The 20,981-nt window shown below is 42.3% G+C and overlaps 1 protein-coding gene across 9 annotated transcripts in view; it reads left to right on the top strand.

The window, feature by feature from the left end:
• Positions 1-20,981, top strand: part of ulk4 (unc-51 like kinase 4) — a 712,463-nt gene that overhangs the window by 581,071 nt on the left and 110,411 nt on the right. For 8 of the 9 annotated variants that reach the window (XM_059945716.1, XM_059945717.1, XM_059945718.1 and 5 more), the window contains 2 exons: positions 6,923-7,089; positions 20,172-20,270. In XM_059945716.1, coding sequence (XP_059801699.1) covers positions 6,923-7,089; positions 20,172-20,270 — 266 coding nt within the window. Of the gene's footprint in view, positions 1-4,495; positions 5,603-6,922; positions 7,090-20,171; positions 20,271-20,981 lie in introns of those variants that run through there. The other variant, XM_059945720.1, reaches the window with a different exon arrangement.

Below are 20,981 nucleotides of genomic sequence, written 5' to 3'. Positions count from 1 at the left end.
AGTCGAATGTTCAGAAAAGTTTCCTTAAATTAGTACATAGCAGTCCAAATGAGAGTGGGTGTGTTACTTGATCTGCTATTAGGGAATCAAACAGGATGGGTGACGTAAGTTTGTCTGGGGGAACACTTTGCATCATAAATGTAATGTTGGCATTCATTTCAAGGGGAATAGAATATAAAAACAAGGAGATAATGCTGAGGCTTCATAAGACACTAGTTGGAGTATTGTCAACAGTTTTTGGCCCCATATCTCAGAAAGGATGCGTTGTCATTGGAGAGAGTCCAGAGGAGGTTCATGAGGTTGATTCAAGGAATGAAGGGGTTAGCATATGAGGAATGTTTGGCAGCTTTGGGCCTGTACTCACTGGAATTTAGAAGAATGCATGAGGATCTCATTGAAACCTTCTGAATGTTGAAAGGACCAGATATGGTGGATGTGGAGAGGATGTTTCCTATTGTGGGGGTATCCAGAACCTCAGAATCCAGCCTCAAAATAGAGGGGTAACCCTTTAGAACAGAGGTAAGGAGAAATTTTTTAGCCAGAGTGTAGTGAATCTGTAGAATGCTTTACCACAGACAGCTGTGGAGGCCAAGACCGTGAGTATATTTAAAATGAAAATTGATAGTTTTCTGATCAGTCAGGGCATCAGAGGATATGGCATATGGGATTGAGTGGTATCTGGGATCAGCCATGATGGAATGGTGGAGCAGACTCGATGGGCTGAATGGCTTAAATCTGCTCCTATGTCTTAATGTCTTATAATGCCATTAGTTTCAAAATAAATATGGAAACAGACAGGTCAGGTCCATGGGTTGAGAATCTAAATTGGAGAAAGGCCAAAGATCTGGCAAGTGTGGATTGGGCCAGCTGTTTTCTGGCAAAGGTGGACTTGGTAAGTGGGAGGTTTTCAAAGGTGAAATTTTGAAAGTACAAAGCTTGCTTGTGCCCGTCAGAATAAAAGCTAAAGATAGCAGGTGTAGACAACCTTGGTTTTCAAGAGATATTGAGGCCCTAGTTAAGTAAAAAAAGGAGGTGCATAGCAAGTATAGGCAGGTAGGAACAAATTAGATACTTATTGAGTATAAGAAATCCAAAAGGACACAAAAGAAATCAAGAAAGCTAAAAGAAGCCTTGAGATTGCCTTAGCCGACATGGTGAAGGAGAATCATAGGGGATTGTACAGAATTGTTAAAGAGGAAAAGGAGTGCAGTCAGTATTGGTCCCGTGAAGATGAGCATGGTAATCCATGTGTGGAGCCGAAGTAGATGGGGAACATCTTAAGCAGATTTTTTGCATCTGTACGTACTCAGGAGATGGAATCTATAGAAGCGAGGCAAAGCAGCATCAACTTCATGGACCCTGTACAGATGACAGTGTTCCCAGCAACTGCAGTCCTTTCTGTTCCTTCTTTTGCTTTGAAAGAAAATTGGATAGACATTTGAGGAAAAATAATTTAAAAGATTACAGGAGCCAGCATGGATTTGATCAGCCAAATGCACTCATTCTGTGTTACATTGATTCTGTTACAGTTGCTGCCTGATCTGCTCAATACTTTCTTTCCACTAAGCATTCATATAGCATCTTTTAGTCCTCTGGGTGTTCCCAAGTGCTTTTCAGCCAACAAGTTACTTTTGAAGTGAAGGTTTAAAGCACAAAAATTAATCCCTCATTGGTTAATGTCTTATTCAAGGTATTGTATGTTACTATGACTGTGAAGTGGCAAAATTGATTTTGCTGAAAAAGTTCTCTTTTCTGAACTCAGGCTCTGGCATCTCTTCAAGTCTTGCTGGAATCCTTATGTGAAATGCTAAAAATCAATCATGCCATATTTATAACTGGTAGCATATGAGTAGGTTAACTAAATACCAGTGCCTCTGTTATTGACGTGCTAATTCTGAATGCACGTATATTCACAATGCAAGGATTACATTTTAACTAATGCCTACATACTGTTGCTTACATACGATTACAAAAGGTCTATAATTAGCTAAATGTTGTCATACATGTCTAGATAGCCTCAGTGCAGCAATTTCTTATCAGGGCTTTTCTGCCTCAGAATCTACATCTCACAAACTAGTTTTATTATCATGTAATAATATTGTACATCATACAGTGCACTTTCCAATTCTTTCTACAATAGTGATATGTTTGACTGAGTCTCTGTCACCTCTTTCAATAGAAGTCATGTCTGGAAGGCCACCATCCTTCACAACGACCATTAACCTGTCTACTGGATGCATGTTCCTCATGGTGAAATAAAGTTTGTTTCGCAATAAATCTGGATGAAGCATGTGGAGAATACTTCAGTGATTCAGACTCTATCTGAAGTTGTGAAAATAAGAAAAACAAGAACAATCAGCTGCAAATTAGAACTTGCAGTGCAATTTGATAAAAGCTTCAGCCACCACCAACAAACACATTATTCTACCCTCCAGAAAGAAGTGACGATGCAGCTAATTAAATGTAATAGTATGAGGAGAGGGTTGATCTATCCTGATATCCCCATCCTGTAAAAGGCTCTACATTTGTAGACATGTGAAATGTTTGAAGTGGGGGTTTCATTTAAAAGTGAAGCAATGAGTTTAGAGCAAATGTGAAGTGACTTTTTTCAGCTTAATGACATCCTTTAGCTGGGCAACTAGAACTGTGCACAGTTCTCACCAACAAATTGTATATGGCATCCCAACACAGTACTCAATTCCCCGACCAATGAAGGCAAACATACAAAGTGCCTTCTCCACCACCCTGTCTGCCTGTGTCTACTCTTTCAGGGAACTACAGTTCTATTCCCATAGGAACACACACAAAATGCTGGAGGAACACAGCAGGCCAGGCAGGAAAAGAGTATGGTCAACATTTTGGGCCAAAACCCTTCGGCAGGACTGGAAGAAAAAAAGAGAAATAAATTTTAAAAGTGGGGGGAGGGGAGAAATAAACACAAGGTGATAGGTGAAACCTGAATGGGGAGGGATGAAGTAAAGAGCTGGGAAGTTGATTGGTGAAGGAGACAGAAGGCTCTGGAAGAAAGGAAAGGGGCGAGGAGCACCAGAGGGAGGGGATGGGTGGGCAAGGAGTTAAGGTGAGAGAGGGAAAAGGGGATGGGAAATGCTGAAGAGGGGCTGTGCGGCATTTCCAGATGTTTGAGAAATATTCATGCTATCAGGTTGGAGGCTACCCAAACTGAATATAAGATGTTGTTCCTCCAACCTAAGTGTAGTCTCATCACGACACCCATCACCTCCCTCTGGTGCTCCCTTTCCTTTCTTCCAGACTTGTCTACAGGGTTAGAGCCCAGAGGATCCAGAGTGTGCTGGAAAACATCCAGAACTGGCTTGCTAATAAGAAACAGAGAGCGGAAGTTGTATTTTGTGATTGGAGGCCTATGGCCAGTGGTATACCACAAGGATCGATGCTGGGATCATCACTGTTATATGCAGATAACTAACAATTTAGATGTGAATATAGGAGGGTTGATTAGTAATTTCATAGATAACATGACAATTGGGGGTGTTGTTGATAATAAGAATAGTCTTAGGCTACTGGGTGGTATTGATGAGCTGGTAAGATGGGCAGAGCAAAGACAGACGGTAAGTGTGTGGTGGTACAATTGGAGAGATTGAATAAAACCAAGGACTTTCACCATGGGACGCAGTAGAAAAGCTGCTACTCACAGCCCCAACAGCTCTAGTTCAAAGCTGATATCAGAAACTGCCTCGGTGCAACTGTCCTCTGTCTGCACGGGTTTCCCCCAGTTGCTTCTGTTTGCTCAAAGACACGGGGTTGGCATTTGTAGCTGTATGGTGGAATCCCGGGAAGTTGATTGGAATGGATAGTCATAAGACTAATGTAAATTAGGAACTTTATGGCTTAGTGTGGACTCAGAGCCAAAAGAGTCTGTTTTCATGCCATCGAGTAGTAGAGTCACAGAGCTCAGCAACAGAACCTCTGGCCCTCCATGTGTCACCTGGTTCAGAGTGAGAGACACTGAAGCAAGTCAATAGTTCACAGAGTTCAATGCAAACAGTGTTACAGGAAAAAGAAACCAATAAACATTAGGTCAAACAGGGCCACTAACTAAAACTCTCAAATGGAAAATGAAGCTGACACTGCGGCTGAAAAGAACAACTAAATATACAATGGATTCCACCAGTCTTCAGAGTCAGTTGACTCGACTGTTCAGCTTCTCAGGCGAGATCGAATGCAAACAGCAGCAAAGTGTTGCTGTGCTGTGTCCAAGTCTCGACAAGCACTGCAACGAAAAGAATGGAGCTATATACCATCACAATGAAATAATAACTAGCTGACACATACATATTCACAAGCACAATTTCCAGATCTACTGTGCTGCCGAATCCGTGGTTGTGACACCATGTCCGTGCTGACCACTGTGTAATCATCCATATTGTTTCTATTTGCTGGCACATTGCTCATATCCTAGTTCAGTGCAGATGAAGCATCTCAGCCTGAAATATTGACTGTCCATTTCTCTCTACAGATGCTGTCTGACTTGAAGGCGAAATGGCCTGTTGCTGGTCTCTGTGACTCTACTATGCTTCATGAATCTTATTACCTTTTTCCATGTTGAACATACAACATATAAAGAGCTCATTCAACTTGACATCTTCCATTTGAATCTAACACTGAACTGAACATTTATATTGTGACTTTAATACATTCTGCAGAACGTATATATGAACCACACAGATCATATTAGAACAAAATGGCAAAGCTTGAAAAAAGTGACACTTTTTTAAAGTGTCACTCCGTTGCAATGTAGAGATGTGAATTTATAATGAGAAAGAATGGCAAGGATAATGAAAGATGAGATTTCAGAGTTTACAAATTTGGTAATTCAACATGTGATCACCCGAGGCAGATTGAAATTTGAGTAGAATTTAAAGAGCATGGATAAGAAACAGCTCTTTCTCCAGGCCGTAACACTGCTGAACTCCCTCGCATCACCCAGGTCTCATCGTGTATGAAGTCCCAATGGTGTTATACTGTTTACTTTTTAACTTGTGTTGTAAATGTGCCTTATTATTTGTTAATCTATTTGTGGGAAAAATTTGAATTTATTCAAATCTTACATCCATCCTACAACATGAGGGAGTAAAATCTTTGCGAAATGACTCCGTTGCAATGTAGAGATGTGAATTTATAAGCCTAATCACTTGCAGAAAGAAGCTGTCCAGTAGCCTGCTGATCCTGGCTTGAATGCTGCGGCACCGTTTGCCAGACAGAAGCAGCTGACACAGTTTATGGCCGGGGTGACTGGTGTCCCCAATGATCTTCCAGGCCTTCTTTACACACCTGCTGCTGTAAATGTCCTCAGTGGAGAGAAATTCATGTCCATAGATGCACTGGGCTGTCCGTACCCACCTCTGCAGTGCCCAGTGATGAAGGTTGGTGCAGTGGTACAGTCAGTCAGGATGCTGTCAATGGTGCCCCATGGAAGGTCTTGTAGGAAGATATTACTTTATAAAGTAATATTATTTTATGTGTTGTGTGTGTGAGTTCTGTGTACTGTGTTGTGTACCTCAGTCCAGAGGATCTTTTTTTTTTGGCAGTATACATGTGTACAGTTCAATGACAATAAATTGAGTTGGAAATTGAACTTAAACTTGATGTGTCCGTGCTTTGAGGCGATCACATAGAAAGGGAGGATTGGCCTAAGCATATCATTCTAATTTTTTGGGGAGGAGGTGTAATCTTTTTTTCAAACCTTATGTATGAAAAAGTATAGCTTTAGAAATAAGCTTTGATAATAGTGATAGAGTCATGGAAAAGTACAGCACAGAAACAAGCCCTTTGGCCCATCTAATCCATGCCAAACCATTTAAACTGCCTACTCCCATTGACCTGAACGAGGATCATAGCCGCCCCCCCATATCCCTACAATCCAAACTTCTCCTAAACGTTTAAATTGAGCTCACATGCACCATTTACGCTGGCAGCTCGTTCCACACTCTCATATATATATATCAGATCCTCAAAAGCAGACTCCAATAATTCTTTGGTGACAGGAGATGCTGCAAATGCAGGAATCTGGAGCAACACACAGTCTGCTAGAGGAATCAGAATCGGATTTAACATCATTGGCATATGTCATGAAATGTGTAAACTTTGCAGCAGCAGTACAATACAAGACATAAATATAGGGGAAAACTAAACTACATGAAGTATATATATGTTTATGTTAAGATAATATAGCAGTGTAAAATAACAGAATAAAAAGTAGTGAGGGAGTGTTCACGGGTTGGTCCAGTAAGAAATCGGATGGCAGAGGGGAAGAAGCTGTTCTTGAATCATTTACTGCGTGAACCTCCTTCCTGACGGTAACAGTGTGAAGAGGGCATGGCCTGGATATTTAATGATGGACACCACATTCCTCAGGCTGTTGAGCAGCATATGTGGGGTGGGGGGCAAAGGAACTGTTTCAGGTCAAACCCTACGAAGTGTATCATATCAATTTAATTCTAATTCTCAAGAATAGCCATAGGAGTGGAGGTGTTAGTGCTGCACAGAAGAAAGCACTAAGGCTTAATTAACAGACAAACACAAGGAAATCTGCAGATGCTGGAAATTCAAGCAACACACACAAAATGCTGGTGGAACACAGCAGGCCAGGCAGCATCTATAGGAAGAAGCACTGTCGACGTTTCGGGCCAAGACCCTTCGTCGCCTTTCATCCTGACGAAGGGTCTCGGCTTGAAACGTCGACAGTGCTTCTCCCTATCGATGCTGCCTGACCTGTTGCGTTTCCCCCAGCATTTTGTGTGTGAGGCATAATTAACATACTGGTTAATTCTAATGTACACGACCATCAGCCATATTGTGCTTTGTAGTATGTGTGACAAGAGCAGTGCTGATATGTCTATACTGAAATATCACAGCTAGTTGCTGTTTTATCCCCTTCCCGCAGGTCTTGTTGATCATATCCACAACTTAATCATTGAAGTCACGGCCCTCTACCTAGAGACGGATGATAAAAGAAATGTGAACACTACAAGTAACGTATTGTTATCCCTGATTGATACTTTACACATTATGCTGAAGCACGTATCCGGTATTGTCCGCTTTGCTTTGCAGGTAAGATGATGTAATCATTCCTGTTTGAATTTCTAGTTTCCTGTTCTGAGGCTTAGCTAATATTTTTCTCAATTTTGGTATTTTATTTCCCTTTCATGTGAGTGATCATGGCCAGCCTTCCACTACTTAGGTACAGACTCAGGAGTTAACCTACTTCCTTTCTAGTTCTGGGGGTTCTCAGGTGTCTGATGAGGGCAATGTGGAACCTGCAGACTGCCACAGGTAGAGCAGGAGGCACTTGATTGGTTGAATAGGGTGTTAGCTTATGAGATATTGCACTCCTCAAAAATCAATGTCAAGCAACTATGTACTTCCAATGAATAATTTCCAGTGACCATCATTCTGAAAGTGGCTTCTGTATTTTCCAGGGCTTTCCAGGGTTGGTGTAGATTCTCAAGGAGATTTTGAGAACAGGGTTAAATCGTTCTCTGTTCATGTCTGACCTTGCTGTGGAAATGCACAGAAAAGACCACCTGTTTGGGAGTTTGAAACCAGACGTGTGAAGGATATAACATGCCCATCAGATATGAGCTTAATTTCTAGGAATATTGGCCTGGGAAAGGACCCTGACACTGATATACTCAGGTGGATTTGGAAGACTTTGCAGCTGTAGTATTGCTTTGAGATACTTGTTGTAGATAGTCTAAGTTTCAAAAGCATACAGGTGAAGATGGTTATTAGGATTTACAAAGGGATCCTGATCTGTTGGGTAAATGGGCCAAGAAACTGCAAATGGAGTTTAATTTAGATAAGAGTGGTGATGCATTTTGGAAGGGTAAAACTTCCACAGTGAATGGTAAGGCACTAGGGAGTATTGCAAAACAGAGGGAGCCAGGAGTAAAAATGGTGCAGAAGGTTTTTTGGCATGCTGGCCTTCATCAGTCAGGGCACTGAGTATAGAAGATTGAATGCTATGTTGCAATTGTACTAAGCATTGGTAAGGCTGTATTTGTAATACTATATTCAGAGTTGATGTCTTTATGGGAATTATGTCATTAAGCTGGAAAGAGTACAGAGGACATTTACAAGGATGTCACTGGGACTCAAGAGACTAAATTATGGAGAGAGGTTGAGCAAGTTGGGACTTTTTTTGCAGGAATGAGAGATGGTATTATTGAACTGTATAAAATCATGAGAGTCATAGAAGAGATTGATTTGCATATTCTTTTTCCCAGGATTGAGCAATCAAGAAATAGAGGACATAGGTTTAAGATGAGTGAGGAGAGATTCGATAGGAACCTATTGAAGAGAGGCAACTTTTTCATAGTTTGTGATTGTAGGCAAATTCTCCCACTTCTGGAGTGCCAACATCATGGATGACAATTCTCATTGAAGATGAGGGAAAACATCAAATATTCTCACTTTAGTCTGCTGCAGCTGAGAACCATAACTGAATCTATGATGTGTACCATCAGTGATGAAGTTTTAATGCTGTATCGCTGATTAAAACTGACAGAAATAGACTGGACTGTGGCCTGCACATTGTCCTTTTAAAAAGCCGCCGGACAAAGAGGGGTCAACATGCTAGTCTGATGGTGCGTTCAAAAACATTAGGTTTTCGACCCCCAATACCAACTATCTTGCTTGCAAACGTACAGTCTCTAGTAAAAAGAATTGATAATCTCAGAGGGTCTTTAGGGACACGTATGTCCTTAGTTTTATGGAATCTTGGTTAACCCCTTCCGTGCTGGACACAGCAATTCGAATAGACAGGTTCACAATACACCATCAAGATAGGTTGATTAAGTCTCCCAAAAGCAGAGGTGGAGGTGTATGCCTCATGATTAACTCCTCATGGTGTACTAATGTGTTGGTGATGTCCCAATATTGCTCACCACATCTGGAACACCTTGAAATTAAGTGCTGGCTATTTTACCTGCCATAGCAGATTTCATCAATTTTTTTGGCAGCAGTGTTCATTCCACCTCAGGCCAATGTCAAACAGGCTCTAGATGAACTGAGTGATATAATCAACTGGCATGAAACAGCACATCCTGATGCCTATCCCATCATTTTGGGGGTTTTAAACAGGCCAGCTTGATAAAGTCGTTAAATAATTATTATCAACATATCACCTGCAGTACCAGAGGAAATAACACACTGTTACACCGAGTTCAACAGTGCCCATCATGCTATCCCCCACCCTGATCACCTTGCTGTACTTCTGCACCCTGAATATAGGCAGAGACTGAAGACTAAAGCACCAGTAGTGAGGACCAAGTATGGACAAGGGAAGCACAGGGACACTTACAGGACTGCTTTGATTCAATGGACTAGACTGTATTCAGGGATTCATCTTTGAACCTGGATGAGTATGCTGTAGTTGTCTCCGACTTCATTAAAACCTGTGTGGATGAGTGTGTGCCTACAAAAACTTACTGTACGTTCCCAAACCAAAAGCTGTGGATAAACCAGGGGAATTGTCGTCTGCTGAGGGCTAGATCTGTGGCCTTTAAGTCTGGCGATCCAGGTCTGCATAAGAAAACCAGGGATGACTTGCGGAGCAGTATTTCAAGAGCCAAGAAACAATTCCAGGAGCGGTTGGAGGCGATATCAGATGCACGTCAACTCTGGCAGGACATTACTTCCTACAGAGCAAACCCAACATAATGAAGCTTCATTACTAGATGAGTTCAGTGCCTTTTATACTCACTTCAAAAGGGAGAATAAAACCACAGATATGAGGATCCCTACAGCATCCGATGACCCTGTGATCAGAGGCCAATATCAAGCAGTCTTTCAGGAGAGTGAACCCTTGCAAGGCAGCAGGATCTGATGGAGTATCAGGTAAGGCCCTGAAAACCCGTGCCAACCAATGGCAGGAATATTCAAAGACATTTGCAATCTCTCGCTGCTACAGTTGGAAGTTCCCAGCTGCTTCAAAAGGGCAACAATGGATCACCTGAACAATGCAAATACCCACTTCAGGATGCTGTTTATTGACTGTAGCTCAGCATTTAACATCATCACACCATTATTCCTACAGTCCTGATCAAAAGCTACAGAGCCCAGGCATCTGTATCATCCTCTGCAACTGGATCCTCAACTTCCTAACTGAAGACCACGATCTGTAACATCTCCATCTTGCAGCCAGTCAACTCTGGTGCTCCACAGGGATGTGTACTTAGCACACTGCTCCACCTACAGTCTGCAGGAAAGTACGTACCACCTTCCAAATGTTGCCCGAACAAACAGGCTCCTCCATTGGCATATTGATGCTTCCTCCTTGAAGCAATTCATCTGCACAAAGCACCTTGTGCAACAGGGACGACGTCCTCAGCCATCTTCCTTCCTGTCTTCTCCCAGCTCCCGCCAAAAAGACCTTGACCCACAGCAGTGTGTCACAAAAACCTCTCCGCCCAGTGTTCTCTAGAACCTCTCCCAAGTCTGCCATCCTGATGGAAGACACTACATTCCTAAGCAGGAACATCACAGCACCTTATCTTTAGCTCAAACCCAAACATGCCAAAAGCAGAACAGACTGCTCTTACAGAACTGCTAAAATGAAATACCTACAGCACAGCAGTAAAAATCTTAACCAGGGGTTATAATACTTATAAAATAGATAGAAAATCTTGAAACATATTCTATCTTATCTGCCAGGGGTATCTGGGAGCCAGCATGTATTGTCTTAAATGGTGATGTAGGCAGCTGGTCTCATAACATGTTATATGTAATTATAGTAGAGTCCAGTTAACTGGGACACTTTGGAATCGATACAGTTTGGCCCAATTAATTTGCTGCCCCAATTAGCCAAAGTTTCATGGAAATAGTTAGAGGTATAAAAAAGACAAACTACCATTTAACTGAGTAATAAATTATGCATTTAAATGAAATACAGAACAAATTAGAACATTACCGATATTACTACAGTACTATAAAACTGTGTATTAGTTCCTAATAGTTATTGACGGAGGAATTCATCCAGCATACACTGCAATAATCTTTTGATTTACAGTAAATGAACAAAGTCAGCACAGATACCTTGTGCAGATAATAGACTTTCATTCAAAGCATCCTCCAAATCATTCTTATTGTAACATTAACTGTGATTGTCAATTCCTTCAAATACTCCATAGTTTCTAACTTGTTGAAGTAGTGAAATTGTTTTATTTTCACTCCCAGTCATTTCTGGCATCTCCAAGTCTAAAATCTTGAAACTGCAGTGAGCAAAACAGTTCCAAATTGTTTTACTGCTTATTTCTCGCCAAGTATCAGTAACAAAAATCACTGCTTTTTAAACACAAACACACTTAACTGAAACTATTTTAAAATCTATTCTCTCTAAGCACGGTGTAGTGTCTAACAGCTACACAAGTCAACGCGACTAACTCTAGTTAGAAACTGTTCAACATTCTCCTGTCTTAAGCAGCATAGTGTCTCAAATAAGCTAAGAGAATCCTGTTTAATTTTTCAGTTAGTTTATATTCTTTAAGAGTTGCCCCAGATAAGCAGCTGCCCCAATTAACTTTCAATAATGGACCGACTTCTGGGATTAGCATAGATAGATTCTTGATAGTAAGAATGGGAATGGGGAGCTGAAGGACCTCTTTCAGAGTGGTGGATGCCTGGAATGCACGCCAAGTGTGGTGGTAGAGACAAATAGGACATAAAAACAGTACAGCCCAGGGAACACGCCCTTCAGCCCATGATGTTGTGCTGAACTAATTAAAGTAGTAATTAAATGCCCAACTGAACTAATCTTTTCAACCTATATAATGCCCTTATCCATCCATTAATGTGCATATGCAAATCCCCTTGAATGCTTCTGACACATTTGCCTCCACAGCACCCCTGACAGCTTATTTCAGGCACCCTTCACTCCTGATGTAAAAGGCTTGCTCCACACATCTCCTTTGAATTTACTCCCTCTCACTTTAAACACATGCTCTCTAGTATTACACATTTTGACTCTTGGCGAAAAGATACCAATTGTTACTCTATCTTTAACATGAGAAGTTCTGCAAATACTGGAAATCCAGAGCAACACACATAAAATGCTGGAGGAGCTCAGCAGGGCAGGCAGTGTCTATGGAAAGGAATAAACAGTCAATGGTTTGGGCTGAGACCCTTCTTCAGGAAAGGAAAAGGGAAGATGCCACAATAGAAGGTGGGTGTAGGGGAAGGAGGATAGCTAAAACGTGGTAGGTGAAGCCAGGTGGGTGGGAAAGGCAAAGGGTTGGATAAAAGAGAACAGTGGACCATAGGAGGAAGGGGAGGAGCAGGAGGCCCAAGGGAAGGTGATAGGCAGGTGAGAAGAGGGAAGGGACCAGAATGGGGAATAGAAGAAAAGGGGAGGGGGAGGGAAACAGTTCATTGGAGAAATAAATCACTGGGGACCCGAGTCACCCCAACCACAATCTATTCCAGCTGCTACCTTCCAGCAAACGGTACCGCAGCATAAAAGCCAGGACCAACAGGCTCCTGGACAGCTTCTGTCACCAGGGTATCAGACTGATTAACTCATGCTGATTTGAGTACTGTATATTGCTATGTTACAGTGACTGTTCAATTTATTATAAATTACTATGATGGCACATTCAGACAGACATAATGTAAAGGTTTTTGCTCCTCATGTATGTGAAGGATGTAAGAAATAAAGTCAATTCTTTACCGGAAGGAGAGATTGGAGACTAACCAACCAGAATACAAGGTTTAGCTCCTCCACCCTGAGGGTCGTGTCACCATGGCACAAGAGAAGGTCATGGAATGAGAATGGGAATCGAATTTAAATGTTCAGTCCCAAGGATGTAGTGCTTTTGGTGAATGGAGCAGAGGTGCTCAAGGAAGCAGATCCCCAATTTACATTGGGTCTCACCAATGTAAAGGAGGCCACATTGGGAACACCAGAAACAATAGCTGACCCAGCACATTCAAAGCTGAAGTGTTGCCTCACCTGGTAGGACTGTTTAGGGCCCTGAGTAGAGGTGAGGGAGGAGGTGAATGGGCAAGTTTAACACTGAGATTGCTTGCAGGGATAAGTGACGGGAGGAAGAATAGTGGAGTGGGACAAATGGGCAAGGGAATCATGAAGGGAGCATCCCTGTGGACAGCAGAGAGGGGTGTGGTAAGACACGTAGGATCCCTTTGGAGATGGCGGAAGTTGCAGAGAATGACGTGTTGGATGTGCAGATTCATGGGATGGTAGGTAAGGACAAGAGGAGCTCTATCACTGTTAAGGTGGCAGGAAGACGGGGTGAGCGCAAATGTTTGGGAAGTGGAGGAGATGCAGCTGAGGACTGCATCAATGTTGGAGGAAAGGAAACCATGTTCTGTGAAGGAGGACACCTCTGATGTCCTGGAAAGGAAAAACACATCCTGGGAACAGATGTGATGAAGACGAGGTAAGGGAATAATGTTTTTACTGGAGACAGGGTGGGAAGAGGTGTAGTCAAGATAACAGTGGGAATCAGTTTATAAAAGATGTCCACCAACAAATTTGTCTCCAGCAATGGAGACAGAGAGATCAAGGAAGGGGAGGGAGATGTTAGAAATGGACCAAGTGAATTTAAGGGCAGAGTAGAAGTTAATTAAATTGACAAGCTCAGCATGGGTGTATAGAGCAGTACCAATGGAGTTATTAAAGTAGCAGAGGAAGAATTGGGGAATATTACTAGAGAAGGCTTGGAACATGGACTGTTCTATACAGCCATTGAAAGACAGACATAGCTGGGACCCATGTGGTAATCGGTGGGATTTTTCCAGAGTTGTTGAGATCAGTGATGGTGTCAGAGACAATTTTCTCATGGTCCCCAATTTGGTCATCTTCAAGCAGTAGGTATGAAGAGGTATTCTTAGAGTTGCTGCCTGGCCTCAGAAAGGCAGAGGTCAGTCTGCCACACTACAACAGCACTAGGTTTGCCTGCAGGGTTGATGTTAAGGTTGGGATTGGTACAGAGAGAGTGGAAGGCAGTGCATTCAGAGGGGGTACAGTTCAAGGAGGAAAGAGGAGAACTGAAGTCTATTTTTGTCTTGCATAATTTTATAAACCTTCATTAGATCTTTAGCCTCTGCTACTCCAGGGAAACAAACTGGATTTGTCTAACCTCTTGTGCACCTGTCCAAAACCTTGACATTTTTCCTTTAATGGGATGACCAAAATTGAATGCACTACTCCAAATGTGGCCTGACTGGAGTTTTATAAAGCTGCAACATAAGCTCCTAAATTTGGATCACAGTGCCTGACTAATAATGGTGAGCTAGCCAAACACCTCATTAACACTACCAAGCAGTGTAGTCCCTTTCATGGAGCTGTTGACTTGAACCCCAAGATCCCTCTGTACATCAACACTGCTAAATGTCTTGCCATTACTGCCCCTTTACATTTGATCTCCCAAAATGCACCTTTCACCAGATTAAACTCCATCTGCCATTTCTCCATTCATATCTATGGCTGAACTATATTCTGCTGTGTCCTTTGGCAATCTTCTATACCTTCTACAATGCCACCGATCTTTATATTGTCTGTGAACTGACTACCCAACCCATCTACATTGTCATCCAGGTTTAGAAACAGAAAAATAGAAAACCTATAGCAAAATACAGGCCCTTCAGCCCACAATACTGTGCTGAACATGTACTTACTTTAGAAATTACCTAAGGTTGCTCGTAGCCCTCTATTTTTCTAAGTTCCATGTACCTATCCAGGACTCTTTTTAAAGACCCTATCGTATCTGTCTACACTACCGTTGCTGGTTGTCCATTCCACACACTCACCACTCTCTGCGCAAAAAAAACTTACTCCTGATATCTCCTGTTACCTACTTCCAAGCACCTTAAAACTGTGCCCTCTCATGTTAGCTATTTCAGCCCTGGGAAAAAGCCTCTGACCACCCACAGGATCAGTGCCTCTGATGTTATACACCTCTGTCAGGTCACCCCTCATCCTCTGTCTCTCCAAGGAGAAGAGTCTGACTTCACTCAACCTATTCTCATAGGGCATGCTCCCCAATCCAGGCAACATCCTTGTACACCTGTCCTGAATAGTGGGAAGTTCATATCTACAGATGCACTGGGATGTCTGCACTACTCTCTGCAGAGTCCTGCAATTGAGGGAAGTACAGTTCCCATACCAGGCAGTGATGCAGCCAGTCAGGATGCTCTCAATTGTGCCTCAATAGAAAGTTCTTAGGATTTGGGGGCCCATACAAAACTTCTTCAACCTTCTGATGTAAAAGAGGCGCTGTTGTGACTTTTTCATCATACAGCTGGTGTGTACAGACCATGTGAGATCCTCATTCATGTTTATGCCAAGGAACTTAAAGCTGTTCATCTTTTCAACCCCAGATCTATTAGTGTCTATAGGGGTTAGCCTGTCTCCATTCCTCCCATAATCCACAACCAGCTCCTTTGTTTTTGCAACATTGAGGAGAGGTTGTTTTCTTGACACCACTGTGTCAGGATGATGTTTTCCTTTCTGTAGGCCACCTTGTTATTGTTTGAGATAAGGCCAATCTATGCAGTGTCGTCAGCAAATTTAATTAGCAGATTGGAGCTGTGGTTAGTGACACAGTCATGGGTACACAGAGAGAAAAGGAGGGGGCTTAGGACACGGCCCTGAGGGGTACCTGTGCTGGGGGTCAACGGGAAGTATGGTGTTGAATGCTGAACTGTATTCCAAGAACAGCATTCTCACATAAGCATCCTTTTTCTCCAGACATGTAAGGACAGTGTGTAGAGCTGTGACTATTGTGTCATCTGTCAATCGGTTGTGTCAGTAGGCGAATTGTAGAGGTCCAGTGTGGGTGGTAGCATGCTGCAGATGTAGTTCTTGACCAGCTTCTCAAAGCATTTGCTTATTGTTGAGGTGAGTGTGTCAGGATGCCAGTTGTTCAGACATGATACCTTTGTCTTTTTTGGTACCGAAGCAATGGTGAATGTTTTAAAGCAGGAGGGACCTCTACACTGGGAGAGGGAGAAATTAAAAATGTCTGTAAACCCAGCTGCCATTTGTGCCGCATACACTCCGAGTACCCACCCTGGGATGCTGTCCGGTCCTGCAGTCTTGTGACTGTCCACTCATTGGAAATATCTGCATACTTCGACAAATGTTATTCCTTTGTTCAAGAAATGTAACAGGGATAATCCTGGGAAGTATAGACCAGAGAATGGTGGGCAAACAATTAGAGAGGGTTCTTAGAGTCAGGAATTGTGAGCATTTGGAGAAGCATAGTCTGATTAGGAATGGTCAACGTGGTTTTGTGAGGGGGAGGTTGTGCCTCACGAATTCTCCCATGTAAGGCTCATTCAGAAAGTCATGAATACCTGTGATGCTTCACTCCTAGGTGAGCTCAACGTTTTTATGCATGTTTTGAAAAGGTGAATAACACTATACTTGTGTAAATCCCTGAAGCATCTGGTGACCCTGTGATCTCTGTCTCAGACGCTGACATCAGATCATCATTCAAGAGGGTAAACTCTTGCAAAGTGTCAGGCCCTGACAGTATACCTGGTAGGGCCCTGAAAACCTGTGCCAACCAACTGAAGAAAATGTTCAACGACGTCTTCAATCGCTCACTGCTGAAGCCGGAGGTTTGCGCCCTGCTTCAAAAGGGAGACAATCACACCAGTACCTAAGAGCTGCCTCAATGACTATCACCCAGTTACACTCACGTGAAAATTCAAAGTTCAAAGTACATTTATTATCAAAGCATGTATACATTATACAACCTGAGGTTTGTCTTTTTACAGGGAACCGCAAAATAAAGAAACTCAGAAGAACAAATAGAAAGAAGGCTGTCAAACAGCAGAGAGAAACAAAAATTGTGCAAACAATAAAAGTATGCAAATAGCATTCCAAACAAAGAGTCCATCGATAAGGCCAGGGCCTCAGCCCCAGTTCAGCACGAAGACCTCAGACACGGATCCTACAGCAGCCAGACCAGACCAGGCCAGGGCCTCAGCCCCAGTTCAGCACGAAGACCTCAGACACGGATCCTACAGCAGCCAGACCAGACCAGGCCAGGGCCTCAGCCTCAGTTCAGCACGAAGACCTCAGACACGGATCCTACAGCAGCCAGACCAGACCAGGCCAGGGCCTCAGCCCCAGTTCAGCACGAAGACCTCAGACACGGATCCTACAGCAGCCAGACCAGACCAGGCCAGGGCCTCAGCCTCAGTTCAGCACGAAGACCTCAGACACGGATCCTACAGCAGCCAGACCAGACCAGGCCAGGGCCTCAGCCTCAGTTCAGCACGAAGACCTCAGACACGGATCCTACAGCAGCCAGACCAGACCAGGCCAGGGCCTCAGCCTCAGAATCGAGTAAACCAACCAATCATTGCCTCTTGTCCCGACGTCCTGCCCTTTCAATCCATTTGGCCAGGCTTTTAAATCATCCAAACATTAGGTTGTTCCTTGCATGAGGACCCAGGCCCTATTGCATCAGTGAGCTCTGGGCCTGGACACCGCCACTATGTTTTGGCCCATACCTGACCTTTCCAAATCGACCTGGCGCTTAGATCAATCAAACCTCACGCTAAGGTGGACAATCTCAAATTTGCCTATCTTCTGCTCCGCTAACCCCAACTTTGCCTCAAACATGCCTGAATCTCACCTCTATTTCGCTTCACACCTGTTCACTTCAACTCTGCCTCGCCTTCGCTCGCCTCTCCATTGTTTGCAGTGATAATTTACCATGAATTTTATATCTCAGTATTGCTCCTTCCTCTCCACCAACAGATTTCTGAATGGACAATTAACCCATGTAGACTCCCTCATTAGTTTCTGAATTGACAGTTAACCCATGAACACTGCCACAGTGTTGCTTCTCCTCGTCTTTTTGCACTACTGATTTGATTTAATTTAATTTACAGTATGTATGCAGTAGATTCCAAGCAATACACACAAAATGCTGGAGGAACTCAGCATGCCAGGCAACATTTGTGGAAAAGAGTAATAACATCGTTTCGAGACTGATGAAGGTCTTGGCCCAAAGCATCAACTACCTTTTCCATAGATGCTGACTGGCCTGCTGAGTTCCTCCAGCATTTTGGGTGTGTTGCTTGGATTTCCAGCATCTGCAGATTTTCTCGTGTTCATACAGCAGATTCCAGTTAATTTGGCTGTCAGTTAATCAGGGCAGCCAATTATTTGAGACACCTCTTAAAGAACAAAAATTAAATCAAAAAAAATCTTTATTTGGGTAACTATACCACTTAATTGGGGCAGGAGGTTGATGCCGAACAATTTCTAACTAGGGTCAATCACATGCAGTTGGTTGGCTATTAGACAGTACACCATGGTTAGAACAAACAGTTTTTAAATAGTATCAGTTGTTTGTGACTGTGATCAAAAAGCTCACCACTGAGAGATGGTGAGAGTTGGACGGTTCAGAACTGTTTGCTCACCAAGCATTCAGGCTTGGAAATGCCAGAAATGGCTGTGAGTGAAAAGGAAATAGTTTCACTAGAAATGAAGAATTTGAGGCTATCAACAATGTTACAATGAAAATGGAGATTTGGAGGATGCAATCATCTAAAGCAGGGGTGGGCAAACTTTTTGACTTGAGGGCCACAAAGGGTTCTAAAATTTGACAGGGGGGCCGGACCAGAAGCAGATGGACGGAGTGTTTTGGTAATACACCTCATAAGAGAAAATAAAATATCATGGGATATGTAGAAAACATGTGCTTTAATTTCAATTGAAAATGAACAAATGCATTACAACAAAATATCTGTCTTTGAAGTCCCATGGTATTTAGCTATTTATTGAAATGTCTTTTAAAACACTGAAAATTAAATGAATAAAATACAGCTTTTTTTAATAGAAATAGTTATTATTTTAAAGCACTGAAAATTCTGTTATCCTTCAAGATATTATCATCATCACTCTCCTCCTGACTGTCTTTATTTCAAAAATGGTAGGAGATGCAGGTCTACTTGTCCTGCTCCTTCTTATTCAATTGTCCCCTGTGCCAAAACTCAACAACGACCAGCACAAAGACAGAACAGTGAGAGCGCGCCAATATGCGGAGCTCTGTGCTCGCAAATCCCCGCAGGCTATCTTCCTTAGCCGGAACGCTGGCTAATTGTGAGCCGGTTCGGATGTGCCAGGAAATGGGTCGCCACAAGGTCACAAAGTAAAGCGCAAATGTGGAGTAATACGCTGCACCTCAACAAAGGTCAATGTATATAGAGTGCGTCACCTATTGGGAAAACGCCAGAATTGCGGGGAAAAAACGTTAACAAGGTTTATTAATATAATTTCATCAAGTTCTGCGGGCCGGATTAAAAAGCTTAACGGGCCGTAGTTTGCCCATGCCTGATCTAAAGCATTGTATGAAGGCAGTCCATTATCTGCACTCAGTGTCTGAGCTGACTTTGTTCAGATGAATTCCTCCATTGATAGCTAACAGGAACTAATAGACAGTTTTATAGTACTGTAGAGGTATAGGTAGTATTCTAATTTGTTCTGTACTTTATTTAAATATATAGGTGGTTATTTAGTTAAGCAGTAGTTTGTCTTTTTTATGCCTTTAAATTATTTCCATGAAACTTTAGCTAATTGGGACAGCCACTTAATTGGGCCAAAAAGTACTGGTCCCGATGTATCCCAATTAACTAGAATCCACTGTGTGTAAAACCACAAACTTCATGACATAAGCCAGTGATATTAAACCTGATTCTGATTCTCTTGACATTTAGTCTTCAAAAGCAAGTGTCAGAGGCTATTTTTGATTAAAATATCTTAAAGCTTTCTATCGTTGCCAACATTTATTTTTCAACTGCTTTGAATTTCCTAACTCTAAATGTATTCATATGAGATCACTGCTTTCCTTCATATTACACAAATGCTTGTGTGCACTAGGCATAAATGCTGGTCTTGTTACCACCCAGTTTCTATTTGAACTGTTTCACTGTCTGAAAAGTTGCCAAATGATGATCACTTTTTCTATGCAAATATTGATACAAGACCATAGATGAATAGCGAATTAATTATGGGTTGAAACATTTTGACCATCCTGAAAATGCTATGGCATGTTTCTCGCTATCATCCACTGACATTTTTCACCACTGCTGCCACTCATTTGTACCTCAAAAGAGGAAATACTGTAATATATTATTTCTATTTTCTCACCAAGGCACAAAAATCAGGCATGGGAGGGGACACCCAAGCTGCTGAAGACCTTCTGCTTATCAACAAACCCTTGACAAACTTAATTAGCCTGCTTATTCAACTGGTAAGAAATTGCTTCCTTTCTAGTACGAAGGAATCTTCAGGAGATTTTGGCCAAAGTGTACATGTACTGAACTTGTTCACAGGTAGAATCAGCAGAAATGAAAATTTTCAGTTAGGTTTCAGATAAATTATGTTCTTTTAAACTATAATTCACTCTTCGCTCAGAGGATCGTGAGAGTGTAGAACAAGCTGTCAGCACAAGTGGTGCACGTGAGCTTGATTTCAATGTTTAAGAGAAGCTTGGATAGGTATATGGATGGTAGGGAAAGGAGGCCTATGGTCCAGGTGCACGTCGATGGGAGTAGGCAGTTTAAATGGCTCAGCAAGGACTAGATGGGTCAAAGGGCCATATAATTATGATTCCAATGACAAACATTATTTTTGTTCTTCTTTCAAATTTAGATAAAATTAACTTAAATACAGTGGTACCTCCTATTTTTGCAAATCATCTAAGGGCAGTGGAAACCAGCATAAAATAAATTAAGAATGCTTACTGATTCAGTGGCTGGCTGACACTGCAACATGTTCTTGAAGAGTATTCAATCACAGTTTTGATTTGACTCCACCAGCAGTCACTGGAACATGGAACAAACATGGAGAGATCTACAGTTCTTGTTGTCACTCTTGTGGCCTCAATCATGTGTCTAGTCCTCCACAAAGGAGTGGCTACATTTATTTAAAATCTGTATAATTTTATATGAAGAATGACTTC

The sequence above is a fragment of the Hypanus sabinus genome, chromosome 20, assembly GCF_030144855.1.
Source record: "Hypanus sabinus isolate sHypSab1 chromosome 20, sHypSab1.hap1, whole genome shotgun sequence".
Lineage (NCBI taxonomy): Eukaryota > Metazoa > Chordata > Chondrichthyes > Myliobatiformes > Dasyatidae > Hypanus > Hypanus sabinus.
Note: the sequence above shows the minus strand (reverse complement) of the source record. Positions and strands in the feature narration are given on the sequence as shown.